A 23,965-nucleotide genomic window follows, 5' to 3' on the forward strand; every position below is an offset into this window, starting at 1 on the left:
TCATTCCTGCTTCGTCTTTTGGAATTTTAATGCTCTTACCCCTTAGTGTTGTTTTATACCGAAAAAATATACCCCTGTTTTTTTTTTTTTTTTTTTGAAATCAAAAGCCGATTAAAAGCCCATCGGTACAGGAGCAGTCCACGGGTTGTCACACGAACGCCTATATCATCCTTGTCTGTAAAGTAAAGTACGGGAAATCAAAAAAGTTCAAAGTTTTCCATGTACATATTTTATATGGGTAATTTTTTTTTTAATCGGAAAACTCTGTTTCTCGTCAGGAGACTTCAAAGAGTAATACTTTATTTAAACAGACTTGTCCGATATAAAAATATTAAATGAAGAGAAATAGAGTTTTCCGATCAAAAAATATTGATTTTCAAGAATTCTCTACCATTTCTACAAAAAAATATTTTTTCCCCATATAAAATAAATTTTTTCGATATAGATCACTTTACTTTACTGAAAAGGTGGGCTGCCCCTGTACCGATGGGCTTTGGTTTGGCGCTGACCGCAAAGCTCGCAAAGCTCGCATTGCTAAGTTGAAATCCTTTAACCTGTTAGTCGACCGAAGATGGTTAAAGGTCAGTTTATTAAGCGTGAGCTCTCGGTATCGGCAGATGTCCTGAACGGGGCGGAAAAAGGTCTCACAAAAACCATCGGCTGCTCGGAGGCGCCGTTAAACGTTTACAGCTCTTTTGAGTAATTAATTCAGACCACCTGCTTTTCTTATGGCTTATTATAATTTTCTCTCATTCAAAAATTAAATACATTCACTTAACAGCTTATATTTTATATGCACATATGTTTGTATGTATGTGGGATGCATAAAACATAAAAGAAAAGTTAAATCCCCATCGCAATTACCCACCTGTTGATTGGAGGTGCGCACAAAGCTGCGTTCTCTGAGTATGGCACCAGGTGTTATATTGGCCATTGGCTGAAAATCTGGCGATTTACGTATTTTGCGTGCATCATTATGTTGATTGTTCAGCTGTTGTGTCGCTTGTGTTTGATCCACTTTTTCAGCCATTTCAATTTTTTGTTTGTATTTAATATATTTTTGTATTTGTTTATGAGTTTTACACTGTTTGCGTTAAGTGATTGTTCACAACACTAATTTTTATACAATATATGTATGTATGTAATTTTAATTAAAGTTTCTTTGAAACTATAAAAAATCTTTGGTTTTTCCAACACAATATTTTTTTTTTCAATACAACTAATAATCATGAATATTCAGTTCAATTAAAATGAGTGTTTTAGTTTTTAAATATCACAAAGTAATTTGCATTACAAATCTAAATACAATTTAATTATATTTGTTGCTTTATATACATGGTATATTTTTGAATGGCAAATGGCCTCATTTACGGTGTAAGTGTGTGAAGAATATTTCTTGAGTCGTCTGCAAAAAAAGGAAATAAAAAACATTAGTAGAATACTGTAGGGCTTAGCAATTATTCTGCATTGGAATTAATTTTCACATTAAACTATGCATAACAAAAAATTTAATAAGATAGTAACTATGAAAAAATAATCATTCGGAAACTATATGCAATCTACATTATTGCGTTGGCATTCTAACTCGACGATCGCACCTACTCGTTGCATGTGACATTGTGGGCGGTTGTGACCAGTTAGTTTCCAGAGGGTAGCTTGTTTTATTTTTATATTTCTAATTAATTGAATAACATCCTTTCTATTGAAAGGCAAGCCGTAGAGCCTGGCCTGTCCATGCCCCACTACTGCTCCCTAGTAGTAACCTCTTATGGCTCTGATTTTAACTTGAGTGTTGTCCAACTGAAAGTAGAAGGTTCGGGTTGCAGTACTATCGAGGCCTCTCGTAGACGGACAAAAAAAATATCACAGGAGAGAACAAAAACCTTTCAAATTCACTTTCTTCAAGGACTAGTTTTTCTAAAATTTTATTAGAAGTTTTTGCGTACTCCAAGCTAAAACTACTCTAAACGAATCGAATTCCATGATGTTGATAAATAATTTTTGTATTCCTTGGGACTTATCACATTTTCTGTGACTATTTTGGACTTAGCAAATTTTAGTTTCACTGAGTAGAAATGCCTAGAAATAAAATAGGTAATCGGTATTTTAGAAAACGATGCAGTTTTGATTGCTTCTTGCATTAAAATATATTTTTTTAGAAAAAGCGGACTCTGCAACATTTCACTCTTAGCTAGCTTTATGTTAGATATATATTAATAAACTTCTTTCTAACAAACGGGGTATTCACAACGGTGTGTTAAGTGTCGTATTGTTGTACATATGTCTCTAACTCTAAACGGCTAAAACTATATTAGGGAGGTTCGCAAGTTACCATATTATGTATTTTAAAAGTGATAAAAAATAGCTGGTTGTGGTTTCAAGTCGTGTAAGCATTTATTTAAGCTTTTAAATTTTACGACACACAATAATCCGATACTTACGACTCCGTTGTGAATACCACAAATAATATATTTAATACTCTTTAACAAAGTAGTCCTAAAAACAACTATATGACCAAATTTAGGCGATTTAGTACTCAATCAGGGCACCCAACTTGGCTCGAATCGTGCAATTTTTGGCCCTGTTTTACATCAAATGGCTTTCAATTTTGCACAAAGTGCCGAAATGCCACTTTCCAAAAATAGTAATATTTTAATACGTTTTTGTGAAATCCTTTGCGTGTACTTTTCTTTCGTAACTAAAATTTTATAATTTTTCAAGATTATTCAACTGGTTTATCTTATTTTGACTTTGCACTTTTGTTTTAGAAATGTGGTTCTTCTTTTATTGCTCAATGGGATGGATTAAAAAGGATGGCACTTTTAATTTTCTATTTGGCACATTTTGGCACTGTTTTATCCTCAATATGGCTCTTCATAGCTAAGCATAGTTGGCAGCCCTGTACTCAATGCTATTGAAGAAGGGGAAAAATTTCGGAACTTTCGATGTATGTAACAGGGACGTGAACCGGTTTTGAACCGGAAAACCGCTCTTTTCCATTAATTAACTAAACCATTAACCGAACCGAAATTTTCCACAAAGGTTCGTTTCAACCAATTTTCAATAGATAAATGTACCCACTTTTTTGCTTTTTGGTAAACATGGTAATACCCACCATTTTTGTTTACCATGTGACAATATCAAATGTAAAGGCATATCATTTGACATACACTTGACCCTTAACCTTGCGCGTTGTTGCACTTGACACTTGACACTTAAACTTGTGCGTAATTTTTTTATTTTTCGAACTGTTGAACCGAACCGAACCGAAATCCCGGTTCACAGACCAAAAAAACCGCTTTGACGAACCAATCCAAAAGTGCAAAAACGGTTCGAACCGCTGAACCGAACCGACCAAGTTTTTCATCCGGTTCACGTCCCTGGTCTGTAACACTGCCAAATCAGTCGCATATATTAAATAATATATATATATGGGTGTTTCCAGCGGAAGGTCCACCACGACAAAAAAAATAAAAGTTTTATATCTAACGTATTTACGGGCCGATTTGTCTGCTTTTTAAAATATATACTGGCTATGTAAGTAGAATCATGTTTGCATAAAATGGTCTTCCTAGGTGGTGCCAAGGTCGAGATATTTCGAAAAACCCTATTTATGGTCTGATTTGGTTCGAATTTGGCGTATGTGGTTGAAACATAATAAATCATAGATTTCTAATAAATTGACCCTGAATTGGCGCTGAAGTCAAAATATAAAGTATATTCTACATAAAATACATGTTTTATTTGCGTTCAAAATTCATTTAAAAGCAATATTAACACAAATATAACGATGGAAATTTATGTGACGTAGCGTCACGTGACGTTTCACACTTAGGGTTGTAAAAGAAAATTGAAACAAGCTGCATTAATTCAAAAAACTCTAAAAACAACTAGAATTGCTCCAAATCATATCAATCATGAAAATAGCCATCCCAAATTCGCAGAGTTTTGCGATTTTGTAAGAAAAGAAATAATCAACTTCCATTTTTTGTCTCGTAACGACACACTCTTTAAATGCTTATATTTCAGGACCAAGCAGTTCGATTGANCTGTAACACTGCCAAATCAGTCGCATATATTAAATAATATATATATATGGGTGTTTCCAGCGGAAGGTCCACCACGACAAAAAAAATAAAAGTTTTATATCTAACGTATTTACGGGCCGATTTGTCTGCTTTTTAAAATATATACTGGCTATGTAAGTAGAATCATGTTTGCATAAAATGGTCTTCCTAGGTGGTGCCAAGGTCGAGATATTTCGAAAAACCGTATTTATGGTCCGATTTGGTTCGAATTTGGCGTATGTGGTTGAAACATAATAAATCATAGATTTCTAATAAATTGACCCTGAATTGGCGCTGAAGTCAAAATATAAAGTATATTCTACATAAAATACATGTTTTATTTGCGTTAAAAATTCATTTAAAAGCAATATTAACAAAAATATAACGATGGAAATTTATGTCACGTGACGCCACGTCACGTCACGTTTCACACTTGGGGTTGTAAAAGAGAATTGAAACAATTTGCATTAATTCAAAAAACTCTAAAAATAACTAGAATTGCTCCAAATCATATTAAAATAAGTTTCATGAAAATAGCCATCCACAATTCGCAGAGTTTTGCGATTTTGTAAGAAAAGAAAAAATCAACTTCCATTTTTTGTCACGTAACGACACTCTCTTTAAATGCTTATATTTCAGGACCAAGCAGTTCGATTGATTTCATTTTTCGGTTAAATATAGAGCTAATTATGTGCTATACAATGGCCCAAAAAAGTTAAAGAAAACAAATGGTATTCCTTTTTTGTATCACATTGAAATCGTACGACTGTCACGTGCGCCACCATGGGAATGCCCATATATAATAGTCGAATAACTTAAGTTAACTTGAATAAGGCACTATTGTTGTGTGTATACCCAACATACGTACATCCATGGGTATAAGTTGCCTTTAAGTTTTCCTTATAGTTTTGAGGTGATAGTTAAAAAATTACAGCCTACTTTTAATATTAATTTAGATGTCTTCCAAAAATAAAAAGTAGGGGAATCTAACAACCAGGTGTCTATCTTAACTTGGACAAGTACAATAATTTAACCGGGTGTTGAGGGTATAAACGTAATATGTATTTATAGAAATCTATATACACTCACACTTATTGCTGTGAATGCTGTGTAGGCGTTCAAGTTTATCAAGTGTTGTTTCAAATTATTTCTGCTGAAGGTGAGATCAGCTAAATCTTTCTTTCTTTTACTTATCTACCTACGATACTTGAGAACCTACTACCCATTTGCCAAATTATCGGTCAAGAGTTTGAAAGTGCATACACGTTTGTATGTACATACATACATATATTTAAGTACATTCCCTGTTGGAAAATCAAATACTTTAAAAGCAATTTAATGAGGGGACCCTTTTATTACCTACAACTGGTTAAAATGCTTTTATTTTTCTTGTAAGTAACTGACTACATTAAAATGGCGATGGATTCAGTTTTTGCGGAAATATTGCACTTTTTGCAATTTTTCAAAATAGCGTTGTATGGGAGGTGAGCGTGGCTTAATCTACTTTTCCCTATCCCGATTCCTTTAGGTTGTACAAACAACCGTTATGCGTACAAAGTCAGTCCGTAAATAAGAGTGCACACGTGCCCTCGGGTATACAAATAATAGTCGAAAAGTCGGACAAAGTAACATATTTCCAAAAAAAATTGTTAATTAATTAATTTTTTAAACTGTCTCTTTAATTCCGATAGGGATTATACACATATATGCATATACATATACATACATATTATTAGATTGGCGCTAAGACATATGTTGTGGTTGGCCGAGCTTCTCCTCCTATTTATGGAGTGCGCCTTAATGTTGTCATACAAAGGGGAGGGTCCTACAGTTTAACGCCGACTCCGAACGGCGACTGTAATTTTCTGAGAAGCTATTTTTCATGGAAGGAATATACTCGAATGTTTGCCATTGCTTGTCTAGTAGCGACCGCTATTAGAAACAACTTTTTTTTGCTTTTAATTTTTTGATACTGGATTGAACCGGCCTTGAATCTAGGCCCTGCGGAATGGTAGCGCGCACTGCTAATCACTATCCCACAGGGGCCGCCAACATATGTATACTACCCAGTAGAAACTCATGCATACAACATGGTGGAATGTACTTCCGTTTCCATTTAACACGTTTGGTAATTCATGCTTATAAAATTACTAATGCTGCATTAATGAAACAGTATTAGTGCTGAATTAATACAATAGCAGTAAAATTCTTATATTATCGCACAACACGTCCGTTAACTAAAATTTTTCCACAAGACTGAGAATATACAAAAATTTTACGATGCTTTATAGTAGTCAAATTTATCAAGAAATGTACTTAAAAGTACGTTCGCTTGCAGTTTACTAGAATTGGACTCATGAATTGTTCAAATTTTTTCACTCATACAGCATACATACTTCATGTACTGATTTCTACTGGGTTCCTATATACATTTATGTATATTTGTATTGGCATGCATGTATAGGCATGTCTGTACAACTATGCATGAGTAAGTTAAGAACCGGCATTGGTTAGCAAACTAAGCTGGTTCTCTGATGAATCATTCGAAAACTTGCATTTTTTGTAAGTACTCACACATTTGCTATTAATAGAATATCATTAGTTAGGAATTACTTATAAATAAATTTATATCGTTGGACTTAAATACCTAAGAGCACTGCAAAACCAATTTTTAAGGCCCTTCAAATGTTTTTAGATTCTTATAGGATTTTGTCTGAAATTAAAATTTCTTTCGAATCAAAGACCCGTACCGAGTAAGCATTTTATAAGATTTTAATTATTATTTTAGGCCTATTATCAAGCGGCCGCTGTAGTAGGCTGGTTAAAAGTGCGAACAACCACCAAAGCCTTAAACCATTGTGAAAGAGAATGAGATGTAATGGGGTCACTACGACGTACTTAGTTTAAGGTTGCACTCAGGGCTGCCAACTTGGCTCAAATCGTGCCATTTTTGGCCCTATTTTACATCAAATGGCACTTAATTTTTCAATTCGGCACAAAGTGCCGAAATGGCACTTTCCAAAAATAGTAATATTTTAATACGTTTCTGTGAAATCCTTTGCGTGTACTTCTCTTTCGCAACTAAAATATTCTAATTTGTAAAGATTATTCAACTGGGTTATCTTATTTTGGCTTTGCACTTTTGTTTTAAAAATGTAGTTCTTCTTTTATTGCTAAATGGGATGGTTTCAAAATGATGGCACCTGTTTTGGCACTTTTATTTTTCTGTTTGGCACATTTTGGTACTATTTCATCCTCAATATGGCACTTCATAGCCAAGGATAGTTGGCAGCCCTGGTTGCACTGAAATATGCAGCGTCCGTTCACCAAGAGTTGCGAAAATTCTACGATGGATTTTAGACACGCATCGTAAAAACTAACTCCAAGGAGAGGATAATTTTACCTTGAATGAGACCCCGTCCGTTGTAATGACGACCCCGGAAACGTTTAAAGGAAAATGATTTAAGGATATACATCCAGAAAGTGCTTCTACCCCGCAGGTAAATGTCCTCGAGATGTCTAAGAGTTTCGATGGACGGGGCACGGTAAGGGCAGCACAGGACGTTGTGATAGCTACTATAGCTGCTATGTAAAATGAGTGCAAATTCGAGGTTAAATTTGTAGAACACCTACAGTGCCAAGGTTTGCTACACCAACACTATCCCTCCAAAACTCTTAGGGGAATTTGCTGTTGCAACAACAACAACATTATTGGCCTCAACAATTGCAACGTTTGTTTGCCTTTGCTGGATATGACAGTAAAGCGAATGATGATAAAATTTGTTTTCTGTTGTGAAAATTTCTAAATTTTCGATCAATTACATTGTGGAACAAAAAATAAATAAAAAAAATCTAGAGTGCTCATTTATCGGGTTTGAGAAAAAAATCTTCATGATCCAAAAATCTGAGTATAGCGGCTAATTTTTTCCTCAAACTTTGAAAATTCGTCGTTTTTTAGCTTATGTTTGCTTTGTGGGCTATTTTCAACAAATATAAGCCCAAAAACCGATACATTTTCAAAATTTGTGAAAAAAGTTTGGCCCTTATACTCAGACTTTTGGATCATGAAAACTTTTTTCTCGAAAACACGAAAAAAGCTATCAAACCTGATATATGCGCACTCTAGTTTTTTTTTGTGTTCCACAGTGTTATATGAGTATTTTAAATTTTGCTCAATCTTCATGTTTATAATTGAGTTAAAACTTTTATACCATATTTGTGCTATTTCCGAATTAAAATAATTAAGGCTAAAAATTACGGTTATTATATGATTGAAAAAAAACCGAAATCTTATTTGAACGGTTAAATAATGATTTTCATCAATTACACAAGTTCACAAGTTTACAGAAATAAAAAAATAAGTAAACAATTTTTCAGTTAAGCAGTTTTATTGAAAAAAATAATAATAACGATGTTGATAATGATGTGCAGTAGAGGGACAAGGCTCTTGTACAGCAAGATGTGCCAAGTCTTGAGGGGAAAACGATAACGACATATCATTTTTATCAACGCTAATGCCACACAGTTCTCGGCGGGCTTTATCCTTTTACTTTAACTTGGGGAGTGTATCATGAGGGAAATATCAATTTTAGCCACCCTTATGCCACACAGGCCTCGACACGATACGAAATCTTGGCTTAGGTGGGAGATCCATTCGAAGGCATTAACTCTCTAAACTCGATGATCCGACATGCATTGTGTTCTAATTGTAAAGGCCTTCCATTTAATGAATGAAACAATTATGAAATTCGCCATTTCGTGGACGAGGCCATCTTGGATATGAAACTTTTCGGCCAAACACAAACATATTGTGGCAAGTACTGCAAAACACGAATTGCGGTCCAAAGCGAACAACAAGAGAATGACAGAATGCGTGATAAAATATGTAGAAGTTCTGACATCGAGAATCGTAGAATGAAATGTTCGATAAATTGAGTTGTATTGAGTGCCTTAGCAAGTATTTTAAACTGTTTTAATTGCCTTAACAAGTATTATAAAGTGTTTGTTGTACAATAAAGGTAATTGTACGGTAATTTGGTCACTTTGAACGTTTATTTAACAATCCAGTGAAACGAACCCGAGGATTTAGGAAACCCATAGAATATACCATGATAAAAATATAGTAAGGTAGAACCGCTGAGAGTCACTTTTAAAATTCTTGACGTTTCCAAACAATTTAATTTTTAAATTTACTCACAAACTCACACACACATTTTCATTTTCAATCTCAANAACAATTTCAATTTTTTATTTTCACTTTTATATGATTATTACATTTGGTGCAAAATTGAGTTAATAATAAAAGAAAAATCACAATTTATGCATTTTTCTGTGATTATTTGGCAAATTTGTATTGGATTTTTTAATATATATTAGAGTATAGTTTAAAGCACTACAATCCACCATAAAAATATTAAATTTCGCTAACGAATATGCACTCCATCAATTTTTGTTAATTAACACATTGACACAATTTTGCAACCATATCATTTATTAGAGATATTGCTACGCTGCAACTCGCGAAAATCCATAAAAATTTTGCCGAATAACCATCGAAAAACGCTGAAATTGTGATTTTTTTATTATTGACTCAATTTTGCCCCTAAGTGTAAGTAAAAATACTTACAAAAACTTTCTATATAAATTTATGATTTCAATAATTAGTTTAAACTTTTATTAAAATTATATGCCACAGCTCGAATTTCTAGTCTATCCGACATTTATTATTTAGTACAATAATTTAACTGAAACTGCAATCATTTATGAAATTATGATGTAAAAAATGACGCAGCCAACGCGCAGTGCGAGATTTTGCCAATCTACGACATCAAAATTTAATTTTAGCCAAAGTTTTAGAGATATCAACTTGAAATTTAGCATGATTTTCAAAAAGAACATAAGCTTTAACATGGTTATGAATAACTAGTTCCAACTAGTGTCAAAGAGAACTAGCTCCGAACTAACCCTAAAAAGACTAGCTGGAGAAAATTTTCCGGAGTAAAACCAAAAAATTTGTATGACATATATTGGGCAAATTTGAAGGAAACTTCATGACAATTTTAAAAAACAAAATTAAAAATATAGGTTAATAGGACCTTTTTTATACCAAAAGACTAGCTGGAGAAAATTTTTCCGGAGTAAAACCAAAAAATTTGTAACACATATGGCGGGCAAATTTGAAGGAAATTGCATGGCAATTTTGAACAAAAATTAAAAAATACAGGTTAGTAGGATCTTTGTTATACCATAATGGCCGCCAAAGTTAAACAAGGATCGAAATTTCACTTTATAATGCCTATATTTCCCTAGAAACTAAAAATATTTTTTTAAAGCTGATAAAATTAGCTAAAAAAGCTCCATAGGTAGTTTTTCATTAGGGTTTTTGGTTTAGGCGTGAGAATTTTTTTCTAGAACTACTGCCGATCACCTTCTTAAACCTATAACTCCACAGGGTTGCATTTTAGACCCCACCTCTCATACAATTGTTTGTTCGTCTAGACCTCTCCAATCACCTCTCTGAACTTGGCAGGACAACTTTTTCTCAAAGCAAAAATTCCTATCGCATAATTTGCCGTTAATTATCCGTAAATTATCCGTGAAAAGAATAATTTTGCCGCGGACATATTTTAAAAAATATCGAGTGCCCTGCTAACTTCCGTGGAAGTTAGCAGGGCACCTTCTGAAAACCAATAAAGGAAACCAGCTAAACCCAAACTAACTATCTGATAATTTGCCGTAAATTATCCGTTGTTTATCCGTGAAAAGAATTATTTTGCCGCGGAAACATTTTAAAAATATCGCGTGCCCTGCTAACTTCCGTGGATATTTATTAAAATGTTTCCGCGGAAGTTAGCAGGGCACGCGATATTTTTTTTAAATGTTTCCGCGGCAAGATAATTCTTTTCACGGATAAACAACGGATAATTTACGGCAAATTATCAGATAGTTAGTTTGGGTTTAGCTGGTTTCCTTTATCGGTTTTCAGAAGGTGCCCTGCTAACTTCCACGGAAGTTAGCAGGGCACGCGATATTTTTTAAAATGTTTCCGCGGCAAAATAATTCTTTTCACGGATAAACAACGGATAATTAACGGCAAATTATGCGATAGGAATTTTTGCTTTGAGAAAAAGTTGTCCTGCCAAGTTCAGAGAGGTTCTCCAATCATCCCCCAAAAGAAAAGCACTTTTCACTGGGACACCCTGTATAGGCTTAGTCTTTTTGGCATAGTTCGAAACTAGTCCCCTTTTACACTAGTTGGAACAAGTTTTCCATAGCCATGCTGAAGCCTATGTTTTTCTTTGCACGCATGCCAAATTTATAAAATATTTTGATTAAAATACATAAGTGCAAATATAAGGGTAATGTATATTTTTAGAGAAAGTATTGAACTATAATACAAAAAAACTGTTTGGCAAAAAAAACCCGCACAACTTTAATTTGATCGCTCAAAGCTTTGTTATCGATCCAATCAACTTTGTTTTTACATGCTGTTCAATAGCACGCGTTTGATAGCTGTTATCATGCCATTGACATTTCTTTTATTTTCTTTTACGCTTATTTTCGTAACAATGTGGGTATTTTCTAACGAATTACAAAATATGATCGATTTTCAAGCACATTTATTTTTTTTTCTTTTGACGTCCTAGATTGACCAAATCTCACACTGTGCAATGGTTTCTTCATGTATATCACACTTTCCGAAGCGTGTGCATTCCAAAAGTGTTTAGTTTTTTGTCGAAATTTACATATTTAAGATTTATGCGGCAAAATATATACATATACACACATAAATAATGTTGTTTTCGTTTCGATTTAACGATTTTTAATGCAGCAGCTACTAAATCACTTGTACGCCCTGCTGCCCCTCGTACCCGTCAATTGCCGAATAGCGCCAAAGCGGCTATATTCGGGACATGCGGTTTTCTTGACAAAAAACTAAACGAAAATCAAATATGGCACGCATATTTCCGCTGTTAAAAATTTTTTACTACATACGCACCAACTGGCCGAGACGCACCATAGACCATATGACTTCTTTGCCATATTCAGACAAATACACACATACAGAGCAGATGTATGTATATTAGACTGCATCACCAAAAAAAGTTGCGGTTTTTCCGCCGGGATTATTCTATTTTAAGACGTCCACCAAAATATTTCGGAAAAATATTAAGATTTCAGCGAGCTGGACCGATTTGAAAATACCTCCAAAAATGAAGTTTTTTATGAATAAAAATGTTTCTTAAAGAACTTTTTGAAAAAAGTCCTCTTAGATGACATCTAATCTAAAATCTGCATAAAAATATTTAAAAATCTTTTCAACGGAACCGTAAGAATGAGATTTTTGATGCTGTTCTTTTACCTTTTTTCACAGATTTTTTTACGAAAAACTTCAATAACTGGGCCAAAAATGTTCTGATTTAGACTTATGGGATCTCAATAGAAAAGTATTTTCATACTATTCTTATTTCTGGCCAAAAAGACGTCATTCGTGTCCCATCTTGTTTTTTCGAATACCAACACATCTTAATTCAACTTTGAATGACGTTCGTTCATCCTACCTTTCTCTTCCATCCTTTGAATGAGTTTATTAGTAAAGAAATAAAAAGGACGAGAAAATACGTTTCCAATGACACCTCTTAAGTCTAAATAGGAAGAGTTTAGGTTCAGTTTTTTAAGCTTTTTCCTATACCAATCTTTGAAAAAAGTTAAAAAACAGCATCAACAAACAATCTCATCATTACGATTCCGTTCAATTTTTTTAAAAATTTTTTTTTTTAAATATTTTTATGCAAATATTTTAAACTTAAACCGTTTTGTCATTTGAGGGGATATTTTCAAAAAAAGTCTTTAAGAAACTATTTTTATTCATAAAAAAACTCCATTTTTGGAGGTATTTTCAAGTCGGTCCAGCTCACTTAAATCTTAATATTTTTCCGAAATATTTTGGTGGACGTCTTAAAATATAATAGATTTTATAATTCCAATGGAAAAATAGTACCGATTTTTTTTTGTATGGGGAGTGATGCAGTCTAATGTAAGCTTCCCTATAGCTATATTAACTATGATTTTCTTACAAATGCATATATGTACATATGTATGTACATTTTATGTATACCCACGGCAAAAAGTATTGGCACAGAGAATTTTCCACAATATATGCAACCATTATTATTTAAATATTTTTCCGCCAATTTTTCTTATAAAAATATGGCTCATACTACAACAGTTCAAAAAAATTAAAATTGCCAAAAATCGACAGTAAGTCCAACTTCAAACATGTAATTCGTTATGCTAAAAAATTCTAAAAAATCTGATGAAGAAGTTTAAAATCTGCATAAAAACTTATTGACTTTTCATGAGTTTTGTACAAAGTTTAGAATTCAGTTTTTTGTTTTATTGTTTTGTGTAGTAGTATGAACCATATTTTTATAAAAAATTTGCGGAAACCAATTAAAATAAAAACTGTTGCAGAGATTGTGACAAATTATCTATGCCAATATTTTTTGGCGTGAGTGTAGCCGGCATAATTTATTGCTGATACTTACTTTTATTTGAAATTGACTGTCTTCCAAATTCTTCCTTACTCCGTTTTTGTCGATCGTTAGCGTATGTGTTCAGAATTCAGTTCAGCTGCTTTGTTTTTATTACTTGATTAATAATTCGCAGATCGTTTTGACTAGAGACGAGAGATATGGATTTGCATATACATAAATATTTATTCGATTCGATTCGTTTGTTAAAAATAAAAATATGTATGTATTTTATATTTTCTTCCTTTTATATTTCATTTAAGCGGCGTTTTAATTTTCGGCAACTTTTTCGCTCTTAAATTAAAAAAAAATTATTTTACAACAGTGCCACAAAACAACAATAGCAAAAAAAAAATACAGAAAATATATAGAAAAACTCTCATTAAAGTTGAAGTTTATTCAACGCTCTTTTATTGCAAATTCTCTTCAGGATTTTTTTAATGCCACATTTATCTCGGCTTTTATTTTCATTTGTCTTTCGATTACATTAGTGACGCTCAGCAAAACGCTTTTGTTACACTCCATAGTGTTTGTTTGCGGCTCCGGGTGTCAGATGAGTCAACGCGTGGAGTATGTGTGTGTGCGTGTGCGTGTGCGTGTGGGCGGCCGGTATGTGCATTTGCGCATTCTTGCGGTTGGAATTAATTCTTCTAAGAATCTTTTTTATCAAAATAATGCATTTAATATACATGTGTACATACGTTTGCAATGTTAGGGTCAGCCGGAACCGCAAATGTTAACAGGAGCGGGGTATTTTAGATCACTTGACGAATATAATATATACATATAGAATGTTTGTGGTTATAAAAAAACGGGTTGAAATTACAGATTCTAATGTACATACGTGCATATTATCTATACATATAATAAAATTGTAACAAACCGATGTGTGTACATTACAGATATTAAAGAAAAATTAATATGCGGGCCTTTATTAAAGCAATAGAAGCTAAATCAACCACTTTTAGAATTATTCTCGCCGATGTATTGCTAGAGGTCTAACTTAAACTAGAGAGTTGCCAGCTGTTTGAAAATTGTAGTTTAAGTATATTTAGAAGATATAGTAAATATTGCAGTATGGCTGTCAAAATAGAGAGGATTAAGAAGGCTCACAGCCGAAAATAGAAAATTTTAATTTAGTTTCTTTGATAAGATAAATTAAATATTACTATATGGGTATCAAACTGAAGAGGTTTAGGAAAGTTCACTGCCGAAAGCACTTTTTATTAGGGCTGCAACCTGTTTGAAAAGTTTTCATTAATTATAATTGATAAAATAAATGAAATATTACAATACGGGTATGAAACAACATAAAATTACTTTTAAGGAGCGGTGAAGCACGCCGGGTATTTGATAGTTCGTAATAAAATAATTATTGGTTCTTTTTAGGTACTGGTTATGCGATCACTGCTGACCTTCCTCCATCTAAGCGTTCTTTTTTGAGCAGACTACGATGACTGGTATGAGTGAATAGTGCGTTTGTTTGTCTCTGCGTTTTATAATTTTTTGCTATCTTTTTCAATGTTCGTAGCTACATATGTGCTATATGCATACATATATACCTAATTAAATTTAGTTAAGTACACAAATTTGTTGTTGTTGTTTCTGTAGCAGTTGTTCATTTTTTTTTGTAGTTTATTTGCTGTTATTTTGAGCTTTACTGGTAAGAACTATGCTTATTTATTTTCCAACTCCGATGTACAGCGACCTACAGTTTGTTCAATTAATAAGCCAATTCACACTTTCTGATGTTATAACTAATTATAGGTAGTTTGCAGTATTCATGCAAAGAATAGAAACACTAGAGAGGGAAATATACCAGCTTATTTTTATTTGTTTCTTATCGGTTTCGCTTACTCTTGCGATGTGTTTAATTTATAAGTTTTTTTTCCTGATCCTATGATCGGATCTAAACCAAATTAGTATGGGACCACCTCTGAGGTTCGCTTCCTTTAAAAAACGTCAGCAAATAGATAAGGCCTTATTGGTGTGACCTTAGACCTGGTAAATTTTTCAAAGACCTGTGATTAACCATACGTCAAACATTGGAAAAGACCCGCGAGTACACTGAGGGAAATAATGCATAGTAAAAATGAATACTTTATATTTGATTATCGTTTAAAAATGTTCGTATTTAAAAATAATATTTTCATACAAAATTTATTACGCACGTATTTGACTGTTCACATCTGAGTATGTGTATGTAAGTGTACATACGCACCCCAAGCATGCAGAGCGCCGCTCTGAGAGCGGTGACAACACACACATTCATACATAGTACATGTTTATCCGTACAAATCGCGTGCTGTGGTGTTGATGGATATTCAACATTTGAAAGCAAATTTATATGTCTGGGTGTAGCTGAGTGCGCAAAGATGCTTGCCACAAGTTGTTGATATCCGGAGATGGTCGGGCTCGAATTCCACTGCAGGCAAGATGCAAATTAATTTTTTTTTTTAGTTTTTGTCTTAATTATTCACTTCATGGATGCTTTTTCAGTACGAACACGGTCATTTTAATATGCGCGTAATTGAATTGAATATTTACCAATATACAGTACTTTCGTTGACGTTTATAGTAAGATCAATTACGTTTCTATTTGATTTTAATATTTTTTTCCCTCAGTGTAGAGGCTCCACACACGGCTGAATGAAATGAATGGCAATGTGCAATATCTCCAGCTCAGAACTCGGATGGTACTTTACAAACCGTTTGATGCCAAACGAAGTTTCTGATGGGGCAAGTCTTTATCGTGCGACGTTCTTAAACTGATGCCCGACTAGATAATGAGAGCTCTAGAATTTCGTCGCGCCGAAAACCTCGACTTCATTGGCATTTCCAAGTTGGATATGAAAGCAAATCAAAGCCTGGAAACGACGAGGACATTTTTAAACTGTTGGCGCATTCGCGCCTTTGCACTCGCATCGCTGTTGATAGTTATAATTTCGAAAAGGACTTTGTTTTATTTGGGAACTAGCCTTAACAGCAATACATATGGTATGTGTGTACATATGCTTCCGCTGGGGATATTCTATCTCCCTTCCTATGAACACTGGTTGTTGATGAGCTCCTGGAAAGCTTAATAGGCAATGCATTTAACGATTTTGACTATGCAGATGATCCAGAAGACACCCTTACCCCTATATTTCCGGCAGCCTTGAAGCTAATTAAGAAATTTTGGTCTCAAAATGGCTGCCAATAACGCCACTAAAGTTCCCCATAGTCCCCTTAACCAAAAGAAGGGAAATTTAGCTAAACCTACACTGAGAAGGATGAAAGCTTAAACATTGTATGCCTGTCAATGACTACATGGGTAAACACTGGGTACATATGCGTGTTTGTATAAAAATGTAAACCGAAAAATGAGTTCAAACGGCTTTACAACTTTAAATTTTGTATTCATTTAGCGAAAAAAGGTTATTAAAATGCGAGATGGTGGAGAGAAAAACTGAAAAAATTCAATAACAAATTATAGTTTTATTACTAGTAAAAATATTGTATGGGGAAAAAATCTGGTACGTCCGTTATCACATTTTAATTGCCCAGTTAACCAACAACGACCTTCTTCTACATAATTAAAAATGAATTGGTTGTAATGGTCCGTAATTTTACTTTATTTAAAGAATGTTTAAGAAAGGAAAACCTCACAGGATTCGCAGTGTTTTGCTTATCTTTACATGTACGCTGAAGCCACTTCTGTTTTTGTAACGTCCGTTATCACCTCCTTTCCATCGATTTTCTCGACACCAGTGCTCCAAGCGCATCTAATTTTTTTTGTCTACCAAAGGACGGTACATATGTATATGAAATACACAACGGCACATTTTTTTTATAAGTGACTTCCGTTTTCGTATGATTTATTTAACTCCAAGGCCGTATGAATGTCACGTCCGACACCATGGAAACACCCATATACATATGTGTACATATATCCCCAAAACTGACGTTTTAGTCATTTAATACATTGATCAAACCGATCACCACTAATACAGCACTGTCCTGATGATCGGTCAAAGTTTTAGCGATTGGTCTGTCTAGCCATACGCACCTGTGCAATGGAAGCATTGAGAATCATCATAGTTATACTACCTCTAACACAAACCAATTGAAAAGGGCGAAACAAATCGTAATTTGATGTCGGAATTCGTCAATCGTCTGTAGTGCCAAAAATTGCCCAAATGGCGAAAAAAAAATTATACGCAAAGCTAAGCCCAATGACTAATGACGACGGGAAAAGTCAATCTATGATCTGAGAAAACTCGGAGGCCTTTGGAATCTGAGTCGAGAGTAGCCGGTTATCGTTTCCGTTAAGAATATGAAGCAAGACAACCTCTAAGGTAACTTCATAAGTATTCTGAGGTTGAAGTAAAATTATCCAGGGTTAGCTAAAGAGATTTCCCCAAATCTCTCAATCTGATTATTAAAACCTACCCATCTAACATCATCCACCTCGTCGCTATAGTTGATCTATTTTAGGGAATAACAACTCAATCGATTCAATGACTAAGTAAATCGAACCTGACAATAACACTGGATGAAATAAGTGGTGATGTTTAAAGTAAAACTTACTTTCCTTAAAAAATTTTGAACTGCCTTTTTTTAAATGCTACTAATTAGTTTGTAGATAGTTTAAGCTGTAAGCCAAAGTATTTTGTTGAAGTATATTTGTGCTTTGTTTTTTTTTTACTTACTTTCGTTCGTTAGGATCGTAATCGCACCGGAAGAAGCGCGGTAAATGTGTATTTGTCTAACGCAACGCAGTTCTGAAATCCCGCTAAAATGATATTACATATGCTCTAGATTTTGCTTGCGTCACTTGTGTCGCCTGAAAAATTTTAATTGTTAATTTCGTTTTTTTTTTTTAATAATTTCATTTAATTATTATTATTTTCGTGTGCTGCATTCATTAAACGTAAGCATGAGAATTGCGTTGTACGTTCTATATTTTGTTGTTGTAATATTTAAGTGTTGCCACTATTTTGATTGTCGTTGTTTGCTGATCAAGGCGTGTGTCGTTGATTCTGCATATAGTTAATATACATATGTATTATGTATGTACATATATCTTCCTGTACATGTGTACCTAAGTTATAATAATTTATTTCAAAGGCTTCCACTTCCTCTTATTTGGCGTATACGCTACTTCACTTTGTTTTCTTTTTCTACATATGTATGTATATATACATATGTACACTATATAGTATTTTTATGATTTTCTCAGTGATTTCAAATTGTTTTTGTATGTAATTAGTGTTTAGAAAATTTTGTGTGTGCAGCTTTGGGTATTACGAAAAAACAAAAATAGATTTTTTGCTGCGTACAATTTTCAGTTTTTAGTTTTGAATTTTTGGGTTCCTTGGTTCTTGGTTTGTCGATTCTATTGTATTCCCATTTAGTTATTTCGTTGGTGGTGCCGTATGTGCATCTATTGCTGCTGGTTGTATTGTATGCCGCCTTCCTCTTGCACTGGACCGTTCTTTGATCGTCGTTGTTCGTTGCTTTTTATCTACGCCAGATCGTTTTCGAATAATCTACGGAGATTTCTTCCGTTCGTTGGTTCTGAATTTCTATGAGTCGCTTATCCGTTTTGCAGATTTTCCTTGCTTGCTAATATTTTGTTTTTTTTTTTCGTTTAAAATTTTCGTTTTGTGTCTTTCTTGTGCGCTAATCACTTTCAATGATTTTCACACTTTTTATCTAATAAGTATCTCAATCTCTCTCTCTCTCTGTATTTATGTATAATTTTTTTTTTTGTTTTATGTAGATCGCTGATATCTAAACGCATATGTATTTTGATATGTGTTGACTATAAGCTAGAAGGCACATGCTACGATTATTCATATATACGTATGGTACATAAATACATACAAATTATTCATAAAGGCGTACTCGACGTTGTTTAAAAATATTTGTACAAATGCGCTCTTCACAGTGACTCAAGCAAGGGTTCATATGTTGTATTTCTTAAATATTTGCAAGTTAAATTTTCTTGTTTTTTAATATTGCTCATGCTTTAACCAAAATCATATATGTAAGTCCATCAAGCTTTATACAAAACTTTTAAAAATTCAACAAATTTTCATAAAAATTTCGAATTTTTTAATCTGAGAATCTTGGGTATGCAGTTTCATAGGCCATATAATATTAGTATATTTAATAAAATGCAAGTTTAAAGTCTATAAAAAAATCGCATTGATTTAAATCATTTTTTAAAACTTTTATATATAACAAGTTCAATTTATATAAACTGACGTTGATTTTTTGTTTATTGAAACCTTGTTTGAAAGCAGTTTGAGAATTTTATTTTATAAGAAATACATGTTTATATGGAAAAAGTACAAACGTGATTTTTTAGCCGCCCGACTCATTCACATTATTACATGAAACTTTGAAAGGCTATAAGAATTCCTATAAAAAATGTTCATGAAAATTTTTTAAATGGTTTTGGTTAAAGCATTAACAATATTACAAAAAAAAAAAAAAAATGATAAACAATTTTAACTTGAAAAACATTATGAACATGTGAACGCTTGCTTGAATCACTGTATATACAGAATCGATCATATAATTAGCACCCCATTTCAAAGTGATATTGTTTGCCACTCATGCTTATCTATTTATTTTTAACAATAAAATGTAGTTTATTCTCTTACGAAATCCATGTAAATCCAAGTTTAAAACTTTGTGTTGTAAAAAAAATTAACATTTTTCGCAACACCTTCGGAAAACAATTCTAAAAACTAAACGGTAATTATTAGTTACTACACTACTTACACTAGAATTGTCGACTCAAAAAAATTCTGTGAAATCTTCGAAATATAGAAAATTTTTTTTTATTTGTTTTTTAGTTTTCTAAAAAGTTTTAAACTGGGTTTTATATAGGTTTTATTAGAGAATGAACTGCACTTTAATTGAAAATTCTTAAAAATAAACAAATACGAATGAGTGGCAAACAATAGCACTTTCAAATGGGGTGCTATTGATATGACCGATACTGTATGTACATACGCACATACTTATGTACATTAGGGTGGCCCAAATTTTTTTCCTCCAGCCACCTGCAGGATCTGAAGAATATCAAAAATAAGGAGATACGTATTTTTTATTTTGAAATCGAATAATATTTATCCGTACCGCCGGGGCTTTGTATTTTGCATGGGAAAAATAAATTTTTTCGTAAAATTGCTATAAAATCGTTAAAAATTAATGTGTTTTGATCGAATAACACTATTTCTTTCAGAAGTCTTCAAAAAATTACACTATGATGCTTATTTAACTAAAAAATTTTACTAAGTGTGTTTTAATAACCGAAAATCCGTCCTATCTGTTATATACAAAAATTAGTTATTTTATGTTTTCATAACCACATCTCGCACGAACAGCTCAATGGATGGGTTTAATAATTTTTTTTTTCATTCTACTCGATGTTTTCTGTAGGTTTGTGGTAAAAAATTTTGACAAATAGAGTTTGCCAGATATTTGAAAATATAAAATTATTTAAAGGTCAAAAATAGAAGAATGATTATAAAAAATTTAAGTGTATTTAATACCACAATATCGGTATCACAAGAAAGGTGTACGCATATTGCTTTGGATTAACATGTTTTTAAATAGGGTTGCCACCCATATGTTTACCAAGATGTGGTAAGTATGCAAGTTAAGTTAAATGATGCAATATGCATTTTTGCACACATGGTAGGGACAATATATTGCACTCATTTTAATTTTTTAGATAGGTGTCAACTCTATCCAGAATATGTAGAGGTTAAAGCTTTATTTTAGCACATTTTAATTGAAACTCATATTTTACTTAACCGCAAGTAGTATGATTTAAAAAAAATAATCTTTGCTGGCAGTGCATTAATCTTCCCTTTGATACCCATATTGTGGTATAAAGTAAGCTTAAATTTTTAATAACCATTGCTGTAGTTTTTAGGAAAGGTCCGTACAAAAATGTTTTTAAATCTCTTGAAACGATTTTAGTTTTGAAGAAGAAACTTAAATTTTTCATTGACCTTAAAGTAATTTTATATTTTCAAAAATCACCAAATTTTACCACAAACCTACAGAAAACATTGAGTAGAATGCAAAAAAGAATTAAACACATCCATTGAGTTGTTCGTACGTGATGTGGTTATGAAAACATAAAGTAACTAATTTTTCTATAAAACAGATAGGATGGATGTTAACCGATAACAAAACACACTTAGTAAAGTTTTTAAGTTAAATAAGCATCATAGCGTTATTTTTTGAAGACTTCTGAAAGGAAATAGTCTTATTCGGTAAAAAAATATTTATTTTTAACGATTTTATAGCAATTCTAGGGAAAATTGTATTTTCTTCAAAGCCCTGGCTGCACGGGTAAATATTACCCGATTTCAAAATATAAAAATACGTTCTCCTTATTTTTGATATTCTTCAGTTCTGGGGGTGGCAGCGGGAAAAATCAGAAAAGTTAATTTTCCAATGTATTTTTGGGCCACTCTAATGTACATACGAGCATACATACATATATTTTTATTTAATTTAATTTTTTTTTTGTGTATGAACGCCAGCGAATTTCTTCACTGTATCTGCTTTTCTTCGCTAATCGACTATTTCGAGCACAAGCATGAATCACTTCTATTCCGTTGTGTTGCTCATATGTACCCAAAAGCATACTTTTTGAAACTCAAATATCCATTTAATTTTGCTTTTTAATTAATTCGCACTTATGTACATACATATGTACGTAATTTTATAATTTCGTTTATTTCTTTTAACTTTATTCACTACCGTTGTTGTTTCATTTCCGATTTAACTTTTTGTATTCGTTTTATATTTTCAATAGAATTGATTTCGTTAACTCGCTATTGTTGTAGATATGTAGATATTAATTTTTACTAAAACTCAAGTAATTTTTTTTTAATACATATTTCTATTTGATTTTGTAATTAGCTGTTAGCAATCATTTGTATAACATTCGTTTGAATTTGAATATCCAAGAGAAAATTCACTTCGCGTGGGAATTTCAGAACAAACAGTGCGTTAACTTGTAGCTTAAATTAAATCATCGGGGCGATCAGAGAAAGACTAACGATAGAATTTTTGCTCTAGCTAGCAGTCGCTGCCAACTGAGAGTTTCCGCTTTTTGATTTAACCTCTTCCATCCATATCCCCTTGCACATTCATACATATGTATGTATGTACATATTTCACACTGCCACACTTGGTTGGGGAGATATATACAGTGCATCACAAAAGTGGTCATTAGAAGTGGCACAGTTAAGTTACCAAGCTCATTGAAAATTGTAATTGCATTTAATTGATGAATTAAATATTGCTATATGGTTATCAAACTGAAAAGGTTTAGGAAAGTTTGCTGCCAATAATATTTTTGAGGACGGTTGCCACCTGTTTGAAAAATTGCATTCAGTTAAAGTGATAAGATATTTAAGGTAAATACTGAGTTAATACACCTTTTATATTAAATTTCCAGGCTTGACTCTCACTTTATAAAGCTCCTCAAATCTATTTTATTTTTTATGAATTAAGCCATAGGAGTTTCGGGAGGGAGTAAAAACACAAAAATACTTTTAAGGCAGAGTGAAGCACGCCGGGTATTTGCTAGTATGTGTAATAAAATTGGTTACAAGTCCGAGCTTTAATGTAAAGAAAAATTAATATGCGAGGGTCTTTATTAGATCAACAGAAGCCAAATCAAAAATGTTAGAACTTTTGTCAGTCTGTCTGTATGTTTGTACGCGCATCATTCAAAAACTAATGCATGTAATCGAATGCAGTTTTCACCGATGTATTGCTAGATGTCTAACTTAAAATATAGAAAAAGTAAAATAAGAGGGTTACCACCTTTTTGAAAATTTCAGTTTAAGTTAATTGATAAGATAAAGTAAACATGCAATATGGCTGTTAAAACCAAGAGGTTTCAAAAGGCTTACGCCGAAAAAAAAAATGAAAATTGAAAATTTTAATTTTATTTGATTGATAAGGTAAATTAAATACTGTAATACTGTACCAAACTAAAGATGTTTAGGAACATATTTTTTAGGAGGGTACCTGTTTGTAAAATTTTGTTCAATTAAATAAATATGTAAAATAAAATATTTAAAACACAGATAACAAATTGAAGAGGTTTAAGAAAGTTTAATGTCAAAAATATTTTTGTAGCTACTTTATAAATACCTTCGAAAGTATATTAACTAACACCCACATTCATAAAAAAATAACGAGTTCTTCATAAATCGAAAATTTGCTTAAAAATCTCACTTCATAACCAACCGTGGAACGCTAAAGGTGAACCATTAGGGATTCAAACCACGTGGGTTTCGAGGGTTGCCCCCCTCGCCCTAATCAGAGGGTGCCTTT

General features: G+C 32.8%; 1 protein-coding gene across 11 annotated transcripts in view; it reads right to left on the bottom strand.

Annotated features, from left to right (window-relative positions):
• The window catches only part of LOC108374088 (uncharacterized), a 39,575-nt gene extending 16,893 nt beyond the window's left edge, over positions 1–22,682 (bottom strand). Inside the window, exons 1-5 of one of the 11 annotated variants that reach the window (XM_017630097.1) lie at positions 22,376–22,682; positions 18,922–19,406; positions 18,292–18,425; positions 13,616–13,746; positions 869–1,405 (exon numbers count right to left, since the gene is read on the bottom strand). In XM_017630097.1, coding sequence (XP_017485586.1) covers positions 869–1,030 — 162 coding nt within the window. In that variant the 5' untranslated portion in view covers positions 1,031–1,405; positions 13,616–13,746; positions 18,292–18,425; positions 18,922–19,406; positions 22,376–22,682. Of the gene's footprint in view, positions 1–868; positions 1,406–13,615; positions 13,747–18,291; positions 18,831–18,921; positions 19,428–22,109 lie in introns of those variants that run through there. The other 10 variants (XM_017630078.1, XM_017630070.1, XM_017630059.1 and 7 more) reach the window with 10 other exon arrangements.
• Between the last annotated feature and the right edge of the window lie 1,283 nt (positions 22,683–23,965).

This window comes from Rhagoletis zephyria, unplaced genomic scaffold (genome assembly GCF_001687245.7).
Source record: "Rhagoletis zephyria isolate East Lansing unplaced genomic scaffold, Rhagoletis_zephyria_1.1 Rzeph_scaffold_00085, whole genome shotgun sequence".
Taxonomy (NCBI): Eukaryota; Metazoa; Arthropoda; class Insecta; order Diptera; family Tephritidae; genus Rhagoletis; species Rhagoletis zephyria.